This window comes from Salvelinus namaycush, chromosome 2, assembly GCF_016432855.1.
Source record: "Salvelinus namaycush isolate Seneca chromosome 2, SaNama_1.0, whole genome shotgun sequence".
Taxonomy (NCBI): Eukaryota; Metazoa; Chordata; class Actinopteri; order Salmoniformes; family Salmonidae; genus Salvelinus; species Salvelinus namaycush.
In genome coordinates, this window is record NC_052308.1 from 35,080,049 (window position 1) to 35,098,781 (window position 18,733).

At 42.9% G+C, this 18,733-nt stretch overlaps 1 protein-coding gene across 4 annotated transcripts in view; it reads left to right on the plus strand.

Moving 5' to 3' along the window:
* The window catches only part of LOC120062076 (SAP domain-containing ribonucleoprotein-like), a 65,252-nt gene that overhangs the window by 8,286 nt on the left and 38,233 nt on the right, over positions 1-18,733 (plus strand). For all 4 annotated transcript variants that reach the window (XM_039011885.1, XM_039011900.1, XM_039011893.1 and 1 more), the window contains exons 6-9: positions 4,461-4,534; positions 6,954-6,991; positions 7,079-7,107; positions 14,543-14,611. In XM_039011885.1, the coding sequence (XP_038867813.1) occupies positions 4,461-4,534; positions 6,954-6,991; positions 7,079-7,107; positions 14,543-14,611 (210 nt within the window). The remainder of the gene's footprint in view (positions 1-4,460; positions 4,535-6,953; positions 6,992-7,078; positions 7,108-14,542; positions 14,612-18,733) is intronic.

Consider the following 18,733-nt stretch of genomic DNA (forward strand, 5'->3'; position numbering starts at 1 on the left):
ATGGAACATTTCTGGGATCTTTTATTTCAACTCATGAAACATGGGACCAACACTTTTACATGTTGTGTTTTATATTTTTGTTCAGTATATTTTCACCCATCAGACTAGTCTCAATTTAATCTTGTCTTTACTAAAATGTCAAATTAATTCAGATTTAAAATGGCCAATTATCAAAGGGGCAGGGTAAAAAATACATGTCATCAGTATGCACTCGAATAGCGAATGGAGACTGCTTAGTTTTTTTCAGTCTGGGTAGCGTTCTCCGGTTATTTCACTCCATGCATCATCCACTGTTTGAGGATGCAGCCTCTTGCTCAGCAACGTTATATTCCTCCCAAACGCTGAATGCCATGGGTTCTCCAAACCTATTCCTGCAGCTACCCAGTGCTTAATTGGGAAATTGAGTGAAATCTATTCAGGAACATCGATAGTAACATGTTTTCCCAACAAAACATATTTCACCAAACTGTTGACAGCCCCTCTGTGTGCTCGAGAAGGAAATGAAGGGGAGATAGGAGATGGAAATGCACTGTGGTGAGATATTCTGTACCTAAAGGTAATGTGTCAGCCGATTCATTATATATTCAAAAACAAATGTACTATAATTGTAGGCTAACCCTGTAAGCCGACCTGTAAAATCAATACACTAACAACATCGCCTAGTCCTAGGCCTACATGTTCTCTCCCAGACTCATGGATAGAACGTTTGGAGGATAGCATAAGGTAGCTAACCAGTCTATCAAATATGCATAATTATACAGTCCACACTCAAATAAGATTACTAGAATTTGTTTTATTTTGGAGTATACGCTAGACCAATTATGTAAAGACATCTTAAATCCGTTTGGAAAAAATTATAATTTCTGCCATGCGTAATATGCGGTAGGCTATGTATTGTATAACTTATTTCAGGCTTGAGCTCATGTATAGGCCTATGGGTATACATAAGCTCTAATATGCCTTTTGGGTGTTTTTAATTAATCATCACCTTAGAATGCACTGCCCATTTCGTTGTGTTATGCTTTGAAACAACATCCACAACGACCATGTTTTCCACTCAGTTTCAACCTAGTGATCAATTTGAAGAAAAAGTACAATCACACTGAGGTGAGTTTTAAAAGCAAGGAACTGTTTTGATGATGTGTTTGTGATTTATGATTTAATTTACACTGTCAGAGTGGTTAGAGGGACAATAGAGCCCTTAGTACCAGGCCATTAGTGACCTGATGGTCATTAGTGAGTTGGGTACTACCAATGTATGTCATGTGGAATTTTACTGCGGTCATAACTCATGACCGCAGGTGTGGTGGTAATATGGTCACCGCAACAGCCCTACTGCAATTTAGTTCGTACATCATTAACATTTTAATTGAGTACACATTTTTACTTCTAATTACTACCACAATGATGGCCACCGGTCCACCCACAGTCGAATGTCAACTTAAATGGTAATGTATAGTCTGTTATCTGTACAGCGTATTCAGAAAGTATTCAGACCTCATCACTATTTTGTTATGTTACAGCCTTATTTTAAATGGAGTAAATTGATGAGGGAAAAAACAATCTACACACACAACCCCATAATGACAAAGCAAAAACAGTTTTTTAGAAATGTTTGCAATCAACTGAAATATAACATTTACATAAGTGTTCAGACCTTTTACTCAGTACTTTGTTGATGCATCTTCGGCAGGGATTACAGCCTCGAGTGTTCTTTGGTATGACGCTACAAGCTTGGCACACCTGTATTTGGGGAGTTTCTGCCATTCTCTGCAGATCCTCTCAAGCTCTGTCAGGTTGGATGGGGAGCCTTGCTGCACAGCTTTTTTTCAGGTCTCTCCATAGATGTTCGATCGGGTTCAAGTCCGGCCTCTGGCTGGGCCACTCAAGGACATTCAGAGACTTGTACCGAAGCCACTCCTGTGTTGTCTTGGCTGTGTGCTTAGGGTTGTTGTCCTGTTGGAAGGTGAACCTTTGCGCCTGTCTGAGGTCCTTAGCATTCTGGAGCAGGTTTTCATCAACCTGCATCGAAACAACGGGGGCAACGGAAAAAATACACTTAAATAGCGAATGGAGGACGCTTTTCCCCATGGTTTATTTTCATGCCAGCCAGGTAGGCTGTACTCCTGTTGTAAATATTAGCAATGTGCTTAATATTAGGAAAGTTGAGAAATAAATATAGTAGGCGTAGCCTATAGAAAGCTGATGGGATCCTCCAATTTTTATTAGCGGCCATCACTCTGTTTCCTTACGCAATTGCCTAGCCTATTGAAATGTTGCGCAACATGAGCTCATGGGCTCTCATGAAGTGTTTGATTCGATTTTCGAATACATTTGCATTGATGCCAGAGTGATTAGAGGGACAATGGAGTGCTGAGTACCAGGCAGTAAGCAAGTTTGGTAGGTTACTAATAACCAGCAGCATCAGAGCTTGGAAAAGTCTAATTACCGTGACTAAAAGGTAATGTGGAATTTGACTGCCTTCATGACTCGTGACCGCAGGTGTGGCGGTAATACGGTCACTGCAACAGCACTATTCCTTTTCTGTGGCTGTCCTCATGACAGCCAGTTTCATCATAGGGTTTAATGGTTTTTACGACTGCACTTGAAACTTTCAAAGTTCTTGAAATGTTCCGCATTGACTGAACTTCATGTCTTAAAGTAATGATGGACTGTCGTTTCTCTTTGCTTATTTGAGCTGTTCTTGCCATAATGTGGACTTGGTCTTTTACCAAATAGGGCCATCTTCTGTATACCACCCCTACTTTGTCATAACACAACTGATTGGCTCAAACGCATTAAGAAGGAAATAAATTCCACAATTAACTTTTAACAAGGCACACCTGTTAATTGAAATGAATTCCAGGTGACTACCTCATGAAGCTGGTTGAGAGAATGCCAAGAGTGTGCAAAGCTGTCATCAAGGCAAAGGGTGGCTACTTTGAAGAATATCAAATATCAAATATATTTTGATTTGTTTAACACTTTTTTTGGTTACTATATGATTCCATATGTGTTATTTCGTCGTTTTGATGTCTTCACTATTATTCTACAATGTAGAAAATAGTAAAAATAAAGAAGAACCTTGAATGACTAGGTGTGTCCAAACTTTTGACTGACTGGTACTGTATATACATATGTTTATATTTGCGCCCGTCTTAGTGAACTAATCCATTGCGGAGGCCTAGACGAAATGCCAATTTATGCTTGATTGAAAAATGTGGTCGGTGGGTCCATATGGAGGGCGTGACGCAATTGTGGAGCTTTCAGAGGCATGATGTTGCCAAAGGGCCTCCCAAATATTGTAACAATGCAGAGGGCACTGTATAGCGCCGCATTGACATGATTGGTTGATGGTAGGTGGGGGCGGTACATCATGTAGGAAACACAAACTCACAACACCTCTGCAATGCTCTGCGAAGCGCAGGAAGTAGGAATGGCCTGACTTCTGCTGAGGCCGTATCACCGTAAATGCTGCATTGCCAATGCAGACGTCGGATTGATCATGCGCCCAGATGCACAATGCACTTCTCTCTTCAGAATACGCTCTCTCCTGCCAATTTGTGCACATTCATTGTTTCTTAACTTCATTGTGTGAATTGTTTGTGTGTTAATTGTTAGTGTATATCAATTCCTTATTACATATATTACCAGTAATACATTTACCGTTAATTCCTACCATTTCTAATCTACAATGTTTGTTACTTTGGTTACTCCTGTCACATTGTTTGCAGAGTGCACAACCTATGCTACACTTGTGAGAAACAAGTTTTGTCAATTTAGTCATTGTTTTTTGTTTTGAGCGCTCCTGTAAATGTTGAGTAAGGATGCGCACGCATGGAAGTATGCCTATAGGCCACCTGGCCTGCGCTCAAATGTAGGCATATAAATGTGCCCATTTGGGGGGTCTGATTAGTATTTCTGATTGGCTTAACGCACCACTACTAATGACCTGTGGAGCTTCTCAAAGTAATGTTTTCTTCACCACATACAGCAAGCAAACAGTCTGGTTTTACATCCATTGAGAATTACAATAGTTCCTCAATGTATTTAAAAAATCTTCCTATCTCTCTCCCTTTCGATAATCACTCAGCGTGAAAGGGAAAAATGTCATGCTCTGATCCAGTGGAAACGTCATAATTGGCCTACCTGATTACTTCTTAACAGTGCTTGACTTGGACTGAAATAGGTTCCGGTACTCATTTTGGGGGCAGTGACTATTTAGGTGCAGGAGCTCCACAATACTTTTGAGCTAATATTCTTTAAGGAACAGGTTTGAGGTTCCGGTACTCAGCTTCGGTGAGCTCCTGCCCAAGTCGAGCACTGCTTCTTATCCCTTGCGCAATTAGCCTACAGCTGTGTCTGTGCACGGGAAACTCGTAGGGCCCAGAATATTTTATACAATGTTACAAGTTCGCTAGTAGTATGAATATTTAACTTGTATCTATTTGTGTCCACAGAGGCTGCAGAAGAGGGCAGAGCGTTTCAACCTGCCTGCTACTGCTGCTAGTAAGAAAGAGGCCCGCGCTGCCAGGTGAGCCCCTGGACTGAATTACACATTATAATGGATCATATGTTGGACCTCGCTTTGTGCACGAGAGCATTGTCTTGCTAAAATAGGGAAGGGCCTTCCCCAAACTGTTGCCACAAAGTTGGAAGCACAGAATCGTCTAGAATGTCTAGAATCAAGGGGCCTAGCCCGAACCATGAAAAACAGCCCCAGACCATTATTCCTCCTCCACCAAACTTTACAGTTGGTGCTATGCATTCGGGTTGGTAGCGTTCTCCTGCCATCCACCAAACTCAGATTGGTCTGTCGGACTGCCAGATGGTGAAGCGTGATTCATCACTCCAGAGTATGCGTTTCAACTGCTCCAGAGTCCAATGCCGGCAAGCTTTGTTTCCAGAGGCAGTTTGGAACTCGGTAGTGAGTGTTGCAACCAAGGACAGACGATTTTTGCGCGCTGCACGATTCAGCACTCGGAGGTCCCTATCTGTGAGCTTGTATGGCCTACCACTTCGCGGCTGAGCTGTTGTTGCTCCTAGACGTTTCTATTTCATAATAACAGCACTTACAGTTGACCAGGGCAGAAATCTGATGAACTGACTTGTTGGAAAGGTGGCAATAGAAGAATCTTAACATTTATTCTAAAACCCACAGTCAGCCAGTGCAGAGACCTTAAAATCGGTGTAATGTGTGTTCTCCGTCTGTTCTTGGTCAGTGCCCGTTCTGCAGCATTCTTTATGTTTCTGACATTTGGGTGAGGTTGAGTCACAAGTGGCGGTGTGTCACGACCGAGAATCCCATGATTCTGCCCACATCTTAGGCAGCACACCTCATGTGTAGTGTGCCTTCCTGAGCTCGACGTACATCTCTGGAGTAGCCTGCCCTTCCATGTCCAGGAGGACCTAGGCCTGGTAGGCCTGGAGGAGGACCAGGATGTTCAGCATGGCTGCTGACTGGGCGGCTACCTTGTAAGACTTCTCTGCCAGGTAAGCGGTAATACGGCATGCTCTGGATGACAGCTGCGGCTTCTCTGCCCCGGAGGCTGTTGAGAGGTGTGAGGCTAAGGCTTCTTCGTGCGGGGGCATGGCCAGATTCCCCAGCTCGGGCTCTGTGTCGATCCTGGACCATGAGTTGAAGCTCTGGATGTGAGAGTGTGTCTGTGGCTTCTCCCAGGACTGCCTCAACTCATTCCTGACATCCGTGAACAGGGGGCGGGGTCTGTGGGGGCTGGCTGGCTAGCCGGTGACTGACGGTGGGAAGTAAGCCCCTGCCAGCATGGTTTCAGGGGCTGGTTGTGGATTTGGCCAAGACAGGCATAGCTTAGTCACAGCCCTGCCCAGGACCTCCATCAGCTCCTTGTTGTAAGGATCCTTGTCAGAGATCGGACGGGCAGCCGGCATCTCCTCCTTGTCCTCCTCTATGTCACCCTTCACTCTGAGCCAGGATCTCCATAGGCATTCAACTGGCTCGCATGGAAGTCTCTCAGCTCCCGGTGCGCTGCGTCCTCGAAAGAAGCAGCAGTTTGGGGAAGGGCTGAGGTGGAGGCTCTGTCAAGTATTGGAGCGTATTGCACATTATCTCAGCCTGAGGAGAAAAATATTTTAAAAACAGATAAACCTGAATGAATCCGTCTGGTACCCACACTCAAAGCTCACGAACACTGTTTGAGTGTGATTGGGAAAGCGATTTATAAAATAATTACCTCAGAATCCTTGGTCTCCTCAAGCGGACACGTTAGCTAGCTATATAGCTAGATGGACCATTAGCAAAGAGTGGGTAGCAAGCTAGCTGACTCAGGCTGCTAAACGGACCAACGCCGAAGGAATCTAAATCAAATCTAAAATATCTTCTTCGCTGCTCGGTCGAATGCGTAGGCCGTCCGAAATTGAGAAGTTTAGACACAAAATAAGAAAAGATGAATTTACAGGTGATAAATGGTGGCTTTGATAAACAGTGGTGGCTGAATAAAGCAAGAGTGACACTCTGGCTGGGAAGTGTGTATTATACCCTCAGGGTATAATGAGTCATGGCCCTGAGGGGCCAATCACTGCCAAGATGGGACTTGGGTGGTTTCAAAGTTGAAAATTATTCAGTGGTGCTGTCAGGAGACAGCTTATAGCATAGTAATAACTCAAGTTCGAATTGAAGTAAAAGCAGTCATGTACTGTTAATCTTGCATGTAGGCAACAGCAATGTTTCACACTTTTATGACCCCTTGATATCCTCAAATGTATGAAATATTGTGGTTGACAATCAAGTTTTGATCATTACTCAGTGAACCATGTCAGGTAGTTATGTAAAAAGAATATTTAATATACATATTTTATGTGGCAATAATCTACTCCAGGGTCAACTCATATTGGGCTGTCGAAAGGATAGTAAAATGGATGTTAAAAAGATGTTGGCTGTGAGTGAATATTAATTGAATTAATCTGATGTTTGTCAGATTTGGTTTACCGGCTCTATCACCGGCTTCCAAACCAGGTGAGTTGGATTTTCGTAGGTTTTTCAGCATGACCAGTCAAAATTGTATGTTGTTATTGATGTATATTTTTTCTCTTTGTCTATTAGGTGCATCAGTTGCAAATAGTAAACTAACTGTGAGTATCAATGGGGTTCATATAATTTATTTATTTTTCTATTGCGACAGTGCCTGCACATAATCAGCACATTTACTGTAGGTTGCTATGACAATGTTGGTGTTTCCCTTCTATTAATTTGGCAAAATAATATGGAACAGGAAAAAATATAGTGATGGTAGATGGAAAAGCTTTCCCAAAAACCTTCTCAATTAAAGGACCCCCCCAGAGGAAGTTGCCCCCATTATTTCGAAGCAATTTCTAGTCCTAAAGAGGGAATGCACTTTTAGGTTCCACCTCCGAAGAATGATGAAGGCTACATATACATATTCACGAATTGGGTGTGGTAATTTCCATGTGGAGTTGATAAACATCAACAACAAGGCCACTGACAGCTGTCAGAGTATCTAGCTAACATGCTAACCTTATCTAGCTAGCTATCCTGCTAATCTTATTTAGCTAGCTAATGTTATCTGTTGTTGTTGCTGGGTTTTACTACACCGTATTCAAAAGATTAACCAGATGGCTCTATTGCTGGTTCTGTAGATGGATTTATCATAATAAATTATTTAGGGAAAACTTTGCCACAGATGGAAACCACTGGACAATCTTTGACTTCTCCATCTATTGTTTTTTCCAAAGTTTGGCATCTTCCATTTTTTATTTCTCCAAATAGGATAGCAGCCTACACCAGAAATAACTAATTTTGATAACCATCTAGATGATACATAGCCTACATACAGTCTACTACTCAATGGGGAGGGCATGAACGGCAACACCGGGACACAGTGCCCTTCGCTCCCGCTTGACAAATACTACTGTCCGGTAATGGCATGGGAAGTAGCTACCTAGTAGCCATTAGCCAATATCAGGGTGACAGTCACAGTAAGCACACGTATACAACGAATTAAGTAACAGTAAACCCATCATAAATAGTTTTTTTTTTTTTTTTTTTTTCCTCTTTTTCTCCCCAATTTCGTAGTATCCAATTGTGTTAGTAATTACTATCTTGTCTCATCGCTATAACTCCCGTACGGGCTCGGGAGAGACGAAGGTCGAAAGCCATGCGTCCTCCGAAGCACAACCCAACCAAGCCGCACTGCTTCTTAACACAGCGCGCATCCAACCCGGAAGCCAGCCGCACCAATGTGTCGGAGGAAACACCGTGCACCTGGCAACCTTGGCTAGCGTGCACTGCGCCCGACCCGCCACAGGAGTCGCTGGTGCACGATGAGACAAGGATATCCCTACCGGCCAAACCCTCCCTAACCCGGACGACGCTAGGCCAATTGTGCGTCGCCCCACGGACCTCCCGGTCGCGGCCGGCTGCGACAGAGCCTGGGCGCGAACCCATCATAAATACTTTTAATCAAAAACAAACAATCGTCAGTTTTATAACTGAAAATTGACAATTATTTGTGTAAAAGTAATAGTGAAATATGACTGACTCATCCATAATTGTCAATTTTCAGTTATAAAACTGACGATTGTTTACTTTTGATGAAAAGTAATTATGATGGGTGTACTGTTACTTCATTTGTTGTATGCGTGTGCTTACTGTGACTGTCACCCTGGGAAAAAAATATATATATTTGTATATAAGTGTGAAGTGCAAAAACATAAGTTTGCTCACCCTATTTTAATTTGATCCGTGGACACGGGGCTGTTTGACTCATCTCAGTTGCGAAGAGTAGTAACTCAACAATGTCATGCTGGTGGGTAGTAACATTCAAATAAAACGAAACGTAGGCTGAAAATAATTTCTATGTCAAATCATAGGAAAATACAAAACAAAGTGGGCAGTTCAGATTTGTCACTTCAAGCCCAAATATATCATACTTTGACTAAATCGTTGTGCAACAAATCAAATAAATGTTTATTGGTCACATGCAGATGTTCATGCGAGTGTAGCGAAATGCTTGTGCTTCTAGTTCCGAACTCTAACAAGTAATCTAACAAATTCACAACAACTACCTTATACACACAAATGTAAAGGGATGAATAGAATATGTACATATAAATATATGGATGAGCGATGGCGTGCGACATAGGCAAGATGCAGTAGATGGTATAGAATACATTATATACATATGAGATGAGTAATGTAGGATATGTAAGCATTATTAAAGTGGTGTTATTTAAAGTGACTAGTGAAACCTTTATTAATTCAATTTATTTAAGTGGCCAGAGATTTTAGTCTGTATGTTGGCAGCAGCCTCTCTATGTTATTGATGGCTGTTTAACAGTCTGATGGCCTTGAGATAGAAGCTATTTTTCAGTCTCTCAGTCCCAGCTTTGATGCACCTGTACTGACCTCGCCTTCTGGATGATAGTGGGGTGAACAGGCAGTGGCTCGGGTGGTTGTTGTCCTAGATTATCTTTTTGGCCTTCCTGTGACTTTGGGTGCTGTAGGTGTCCTGGAGGGCAGGTAGTTTGCCATGTGCAGACCGCACTACCCTCTGGAGAGCCTTGCAGTTTAGGGCGGCGCAATTGCCGTACCAGGCGGTGATACAGCCCGACAGGATGCTCTCGATTTTGTATCTGTAAAAGTTTGTGAGTGTTTTAGATGACAAGGCAAATTTCCTCATCCTCTTGAGGTTGAAGAGGCGCTGTTGCGCCTTCTTCACCACGCTGTCTGTGTGGTTGAACCATTTCAGTTTGTCAGTGATGTGTACGCCGAGGAACATAACTTTCCACCTTCTCCACTACTGACCCGTCGATGTGGATGGGGGGGGGCTCCCTCTGCTGTTTCCTGTAGTCCACGATCATCTCCTTAGTTTTGTTGAAGTTGAGTGAGAGGTTATTTTCCTGACACCACACTCCGAGGGCCCTCACCTCCTCCCTATACGCCATCTTGTCGTTGGTGGTAATCAGGCCTACCACTGTAGTGTCGTCTGCAAACTTGATGATTGAGTTGGAAGTGTGCATGGCCACGCAGTCATGGGTGAACAGGGAGTACAGGAGAGGGCTGAGGATGCACCCTTGTGGGGACCCAGTGTTGAGGATCAGCGGGGTGGAGATGTTGTTTCCTACCTGGCCGTCAGAAAGTCCAGGACCCAGTTGCTCAGGGCGGGGTCAAGACCCAGGGTCTCGAGCTTAATGACGAGTTTGGAGGGTATTATGGTGTTAAATGCTAAGCTGTAGTCAATGAACAGCATTCTTACATAGGTATTCCTCTTATCCAGATGGGATAGGGCAGTGTGCAGTTAGATGGCGATTGCATTGTCAGTGGATCTATTGGGGCGGTAAGCAAACTGGAGTGGGTCTAGGGTGTCCAGTAGGGTGGAGGTGATATGATCCTTGACTAGTCTTTCAAAGCACTTCATGATGACAGAAGTGAGTGCAACGGGGCGATAGTCATTTATTTCAGTTACCTTAGCTTTCTTGGGAACAGGAACAATGGTGGACATCTTGAAGCATGTGGGGACAACAGACTGGGATAGGAATAGGTTGAATATGTCCGTAAACACACCCGCCAGCTGGTCTGCGCATGCTCTGAGGACGCGGCTAGGGATGCCGTCTGGGTCGGCAGCACTGCGAGGGTTAACACATTTAAATGTTTTACTCACGTCAGCCACGGAGCAGGAGACCCCCGCAGGCTTTGGTAGCAGGCCGTGTCAGTGGCACTGTATTGTTCTCAAAGCGAGCAAAGAAGTTGTTTAATTTGTCTGGGAGCAAGACGTCGATGTCCGCAACGGGGCTGTTTTGATTTTTTGTAATCCGTGATCGCCTTGCCATGATTAAAAGTGGTGGCTCGCGCTTTCAGGTATTGCGCAAATGCTGCCATTAATCCACAGTTTCTGGTTAGGGAAGGTTTTAATAGTCACAGCGGGTAGGTACGACTTCTCAAATGCACTTGCTTATAAACTCACTCACCGAGTCAGCGTATACATCAATGTTGTTGTCTGAGGCTATCCGGAACATATCCCAGTCCACGTGATCTAAGCAATCTTGAAGCGTGGATTCCGATTGGTCAGACCAGCGTTGTATTGACCTGTTCACGGGCGTTTCCTGTTTTAGTTTCTGTCTATAGGCTGGGAGCAACAAAATGGATTCATGGTCAGATTTGTCGAAGCCAGGGCACGGGAGGGCTTTGTGTGCATCGTGGAAGTTCGAGTAGCAATGATTCAGAATTCTGACAGCTCGTGTCGCGCATTCGATATGTTGATAGAATTTAGGGAGTATTGATCTTAGGTTAGCTTTGTTAAAATCCCCAGCTACAACAAATGCAGCCTCAGGATGTATGGTTTCCAGTTTGCATGGAGTCCAGTGAAGTTCTTTCAGGGCCGACGAGGTAACTGCTTGGGGGGGATATACATGGCTTTGACTATAATCGAAGAGAATTCTCTTGGAAGATAATGCGGTCGGCATTTGATTGTAAGGAATTCTAGGTCAGGTGAACAAAAGGACTTGAGTTCCTGTATGTTGTTGTGATTTCACCATGAGTCGTTAATCATAAGGCTTACACCCCCTTCTTCTTACCAGAGAGATGTTTGTTTCCGTTTGCACGATGCGTGAAGAAACCGGGTGGCTGTACCGACTCTGACAACGTATCCCGAGTGAGCCATGTTTCCGTGAAACAGAGAATGTTACAATCTCTGATGTCTCTCTGGAAGGCAACTCGTGCCCTAATTTCGTACACCTTGTTATCTAGAGATTGGACATTGGCGAGTAATATGCTAGGAAGGTGGATGGTGTGCTCGTCTTCTGAGTCTGAGCAGTAGGCCGCTCCGTCTGCCTCTCCTGTGGCGACCGCGTTGTTTTGGGTCGGCCTCTGGGATAAGATCGTATGTCCAGGGTGGAGGTCCGAACAATGGATCCGCTTTGGGAAAGATGTATTCCTGGTCGAAATGATGGTAAGTTGACATCGCTTTTATATCCAATAGTTCTTCCCGGCTGTATGTAATAACAACATTTTCTGGGCTAACAATGTAAGAAATAGTACATAAAAAAACAAATTACTGCATAGTTTTCTAAGGACCTGAAGCGAGGCGACCATCTCTGTCGGCGCCAACAACATGGTTAAGGTCTGGCCATTATCTTTCAGCTCAAAAAAGTGGATTTCTACCGGTATGGGCGTTTTAAATGTTAACTAGCTACAAAGTAGCTTACTTGACAGAATGAGATTGTGATTATTTGCATCAATCCAGTATACTCTACGGAAACACTGCTAACCAAAAAACTGCTAGGTGCATGCAAACTTGAATTAAAGGGTTGTAACGGGTTTCGTCCTCTTCGTCTGAGAAGGAGTAGCAAGGATCGGACCAATGTGCAGCGTGGTAAGTGTCCATAATGAGAATTTAATAAATCAAATGAACACTGAACAAAATAACAAAAGTACAAACAAACAACCGAAACAGTCCCGTAAGGTGACATCCACTACACAGAAAATAATCACCCACAAAACACAATGAAAAACAGGTTACCTAAATATGGCTCCCAATCAGAGACAACGACTGACACCTGCCTCTGATTGGGAACCATACTAGGCCAAACACATAGAAATATAATCATAGAACAAAACATAGAAAAACAACATAGAATGCCCACCCCAACTCACGCCCTGACCAAACTAAAATAAAGACATAACAAAGGAACTAAGGTCAGAACGTGACAAGGGTAATAACTACATTAAAAATGTCAACATTTTTCCCAGACCTCAAAAGTGGTCTCCTGGTGTGGTTTTAGCATTGTTGTTTACTTAGAACATCCATTTTTTGGTTTTTCTATAAGAAATATGTGATTGAAAGATCTAAACCCTGAAAAAAGGGTGAGGGAATCCGAAACCTGAACACTCCCTACCTCCCCACCACCCTTCCGACAGCCTTGCAGGCATCATTTTTCGGTGATATTCATTGCTTTGATCTCAAAATAGTCATCCACGTGAACCGTGTAGAGCTGTAAAAAAAAAACGTGGGGGTCTGACGAAAAGTGGGCAGACGCAGTGTGTATCTCTCATTCAGCTATAAAAGAGAGGGGCAAAAAATATCTTCTCCCTGTGTGATCGCTGTGTGATTGCTTCTTTGGCGGCTGTGTCATCACACATTCCATGCAAAAACTTTGTTCCTGTCTGGGAAATTTGGAATGCAACTCGAGGTAAGTAACCTGTGTTCGAAATAATGCTGCGATTATACTTGATGAAAAGCTCATTATAGTTGCGTGTATGTTTCAATAGCACAAATTATTACACACAAAGTTAACATTAGCTAGTTGATGTTAGCCAGCTAGCTACGTTAGCATCTAAGTTGGCAAGCTAACATTACCACCTGCATGCCTCCACTAACTATGTGTTGCCTCAGCTTACTTCACATGTCTGTCTAATAACCCACGGAACACTTATATGCATTGGAGGAAGCGAGGGAGTAACTTTATAAACTTGGTTGCTTTATTACTAAACCTAGCATGGTAGCGCGGGCAGCTGCACAACAACGGTGTATACTGGGGTCATAATGTTCCAATACTCTAACAATGATACCAATGAATAGGTACACGCTAGTGCCGTGTTTGAGTACTTACCTTAGGCAAACCCACATTATCACACTGTGGGTAGTCTCTAGTTATTATTTAGGAAATTAGAAAATCAAATGTACTTGTTATTATACTGTGTTATCATACTGTGTTGTTGGCATCTTTGTATTAAATAGTGTAATTTATGCTTTCGTTTTCAGAATGAGAGAGTTTTAGGAGAGGGAGTCACTGTCTAAGCTTGAGTCAGGTTTGAGGTTCAAGTGGAGCTGGGCCTGGCTGAAATTAGATGCAAAGACTTATGTCCAGGAATTGCAGCACACCCCTCCCACATTTAAAAAAATAAATGTAAAGATAGACAAGCCAGGTCATGCAATTTACAGCCGGTTACTGTTTATTATTATGAGCATTAAAATAATTTTTGTAAAAATAATGGGGGTTATGAGTCGTGTATGACAGGTCAGATTATATTAAAATGAGACAGAGTTGTTTAATGTTGGCTGAAAATAATGTAGTTATTTAGCAGATAGCTTAGACCTTCACCTTACACTTCTTCATTAAACCCACTGGAAAATACATGTCCACAACAAGAAAATAAGAAAATCCGAACTCTGTCTGGGGAGACAGATGATCATGTCATAATTAACCTTAAACCCAGACCAAAGAGCCTAACTCCCCAATACCGCAGGACACAATTTTCTCTGTCTATTGTGGTTTGGAAAGTTAGGAGTATTGAGATTGTTCAAATAGGTACTTGTTATTCTCTGACAATCTGTAAGTAATATGCAAATTGTCACCTTTTTGGAGCCTCACCTGTTTGCATCCCTGTTTATTGGAGAAGAACAAGCCTGTGGTTTTCTGTTTGTAAGAGGATGACAGGATTTAGTTTTCCTCGCTTTTTCAATGTGATGTTATGAATAGGAATTTGTGAACACCTGACTTGTCTTTATGGAACACATAAATAACACCTCTCCTCCCTCTGTGGCGTTAGGTCAGCGTTGAGGTCCTGAAGAAGCGGGCAGAGCGCTTTGGCATGAACGTCTCCTCTGTCGCCAAAACGGTAAGCTGACTCATGAATTCACTACATAACCAAAATTATGTGAACACCTGCTCGTCTTCTCTCGATCGTTCTCTTCTCTTGATCGCTCTCTTCTCTCTATCGCTCTCTCTCTATCCTGTATGGCGTCGTGTGGGCAAACAGTTTGCTGATGTCAACGTAGTGAACAGAGTGCCCCATGGTGGCGGTGGGGTTATGGTATGGCCAGGCATAAGCTACGGTCAACGAACACGGTTGCATTTCATTGATGGCAATTTGAATGAACAGAGATACCATGATGAGATCCTTTGGCCCATTGTCGTGCTATTCATCTGCTGCCATTACCTCATGTTTCAGCATGATAATGCACGGCCCCATGTTACAAGGATCTGTACACAGTTCCTGGAAGCTAAAAATGTCACAGTTCTTCCATTGCCTGCATACTGACCAGACATGTCACCCATTGAGCATGTTTGGGATGCTCTGGATTGACATGTAGGACAGCGTGTTCCAGTTCACGCCAATATCCAGCAACTTCGCACAGCCATTGAAGAGGAGTGGGTCAACATTCCACAGGCCGCAAAATCAAGAGCTTGATCAACTCTATGCAAAGGAGATGTGTCTCACTGCATGAGGCAAATGGTGATCACACCAGATACTGACTGGTTTTCTGATCCACGCCATTACCATTTTTTTGAAGGTATCTGTGACCAGCAGAGACACCTTTATTCCCAGTCATGTGAAATCTATAGATTAGAGCCTAATTTATTTAAATTGACTTGATTGCCTTAAATGAACTATCAATGTACTTTACTCAAACCAGTGAATATCACTTATTATGAATGAGATTATTAACTATCAGCTCTTGGAATATCCAGGGCATATACTGTTTGTATTTTTGTTCTAAAACAGCAAATCCAGAATTTCTTAAATATGTCAAGGGACAAGACATCATAATCCTTCTCGAAACATGGTGTTGTGGAGGCATTGATACTCCGTGTCCCTCAAGCTACAGAGAAGGTTTACTACCATCAATCAAACATAAAAACATTAAACAGGGTCGGGACTCCGGTGTAATCATAATTTGGCATAACCAAAGTTGGCTAAAATTTAATAAAGGTACAATCAATTTTGACAGTGATGTATACATACAGTGCCGTGGAAAAGTATTTCCCCCCTTTCTGATTTTCTCTATTTTTGCATATTAATTAAATAAATAAATATATTTTTTTAAGTAGACCCAGGAAGCTAGGCATATGTCACGCGTCACTACTTCTTCACAGGAGAGCCATTTGAACGTAAACTTTTTTTTATTTGATCAAAATGCGTTTTTTGGTAGAAATGCCTTCTGGAACGTGAACTTTCATGTGCCTTAATAACAAACTTGAATGCCGTCTGTAAATACGAATACAATTGTTAAATTATGAGTCTAGTTTGTTTATCCACGGAAAAAGTCAGCAACCTTCCCGCTAGCCATGATTGGCTGAGATAATGAGTGGGCTGGACATGCCGAGAGATGAGTTCGGATTGGTCTGCCATATAGCACACTTCTGTATATAACATGATCTGGTCAGTATGTGTAGGTAATCCTTTCTAAAGCGGCTTTTTTGAAAGATTTCACGTAGTAGAACTGCATAAGTGTTGCTCTCCACTTTCTGGAGGCCCGAGTTTTGAAATCAGTAGAATTAAAGTCTGATAGCTAAAGAGATGGAGAAAATTCTTGCGTTTGTCTGCATATTTGCAATCAGAGTCTAAAAGAGAACCCACAAAAGGCTGTTGTATAAAACACCTGTCTCCGGATTACATCTTCAAACTAAGGGCAACCATGGCATCCGTGACAGAGAGGGTGAAGCGTCAATCCATGTATACGGGTAAGAGAGCTAGCTACATTTTCAGATATATTACAAGTTTCTAATTTTGTCAAAGTCGTTTTCATTTCAAGTTAGTGTACTGTTAGCTAGCTAGGTAACGTTAGCTGCCTAGCTCGCTAGCTAACGTTACATGTATGGTCTGTGTAATAATATTATTCGTATCTCAGAGCCATTGCTAGTTTTCGCCTAATATTAGCTAGCTAACATTGAGCCTGGTTGGTTGGCTACCTGTAGATTCATGTAGGGTAGTAACGTTATGAGTTGGGATTATGGACCATTGTTTAGCTAGCTAGCTAGGTGTTTATCCCACTGAGCTGTATGGAACCAAAAGTCAGGCTTTGAGTAGTACACATACAACCCGGCTGACAGAACCTTCTCTCCCAGAGTTATAGCTACTGCAGTCCCTGTACTGGGCAAAGTAAGCCAAGCACTAAATTCCTAGAATTACTAGTTAGCCCTGTCCCGGACCTATGGGTTCTCAACAGCCATCTGATAAAAGTTAATGTTCCGTATGCTTACGCACAATGTGCTGTCTTGCTCCATTTGTTAAGGCGATTCTTTCACTACTGTCGATCTGCAGGATGCTTATTTTCATAAACATTCTGCCAGCACATAGGATGTTTCTCAAGTTCGCCTTTCAGGGCATGGCCTATAAGTATCTCACTGGTCCATTTGGACTATTACTAGCCCCTCAGATTTTCAACAATGTGTGGAGGTGGCATTGAACCCACTGAGGTGCAGGGGGCTCAGAATCTCTGTGTACTGTATATAGATGACTACCTGCTTTGTACCCACACACAGGAGCAAGCAGTTAGAGACACGGCTATCCTTACAATCCACCTCACAGAGCTTGGTCTCAGGATCAATCCAATAAAGAGCTGTTTGGTGCCCGCACAGAACAGAATATCTGGGCGTCAGAATAAATAATATTTATTTCCGGGCCACCCAATCAGAGAGGCGAGTCACGTCATTCCGCCTATGCCTCTTCGTGTTCAGGCTGGGGCATACGGTCACAGAAAGGATCTCTGTATATTGGCGTTGATGACCTCCACTGTCTTACAGTGCTTCTAGCTCTACAGCAATTTCTGCCTTTTTATTCAGAATCGTAACGTTCTGATCAGAAAGGACAATATGACTGCAGTGGCATACATCAACCGCCAGGGTGGCACCCAAACCATGCACCTTCACAAACTCCTTCTGTGGAGCAGAGTACAGCTCCTTTCTTTACACGTGACCCATGTCCCAGTCATAATGAATACAGAAGTGGACTTGTTGTCCAGAGGGAATCCCTTGTACGGGTAGTGGGAACCTCACCTCTTTTGTAGTGGCCCAAATATGGGAGAAATACGAACAGGCGTCCGTAGATCTTTTGGCATTGTGCGTAAACGCACACTATGGGTGGACGTGATGGCACACCCATTGCCAAGGGTGCGTCTTTACGCTTTTCCCCCTTTGTCTGATCCTTCCCACTCTCTCCAGAGTGAGGGAACGACCAGCCCTGGCAGTTACCGTTATGCAGGGATCTGTTGACCCAAGCAAACAGAGATTTTCCGTCCTCGTCCGTACATGCTGGCTCTTTGTGCCTGTTCCGTGAGAGGATGAATCTTGAAGGGCAGCTCTGCCATTTTTCAACCTTATATTCATCATCTCCAGCACCAAACAAGTGTCTACATTAATGAACACAGCGTGTTTCTATGATCTGTAGTTAAAAAGATAAGAAAGGTCTTAAGAAAATGCTTCTCTGTGAAATCACAGGTTAGGATTCAAATGAAAAAATAGATTTTTTTTACAAAACCTGCAACGAGTTCTAGCCCAAGGGAGGGTATTTGCTTTCTCCCCACGTTACCCCGAATCTCAATGTTTGAAAATCACTATTTTTAAAATGCTATGAACTTTGAAACTTTTTTCTTCTTCTCCAAAACGTGACGTTTTCACATATGTTGACCTGATACTGTGCTGGAGATAATGAAAATGAGGTTAAAAAGTGATGAAGTTGCCCTTTACTGTGACATGCCTACCGCTCTGTGTTGTGGAGACTATTCAGAGCGCTAGGCCCCTTCTACACACTCACTTTATGACAACGAATGGCGTGTGTTTGAGAGATGATGCGAGCGGAAACGGGTTACTCCCTTTCTATGCTCATTTTCAGAGGTACATTGCTTTCTGCGGGACCATCTCTGCCTGCTATATTTTATTTTTATTTTACCTTTTATTTATACAGGTTTTTTCTCATTGAGATAATATCTCTTTTCCAAGAGAAACCTGGTCCAATAGC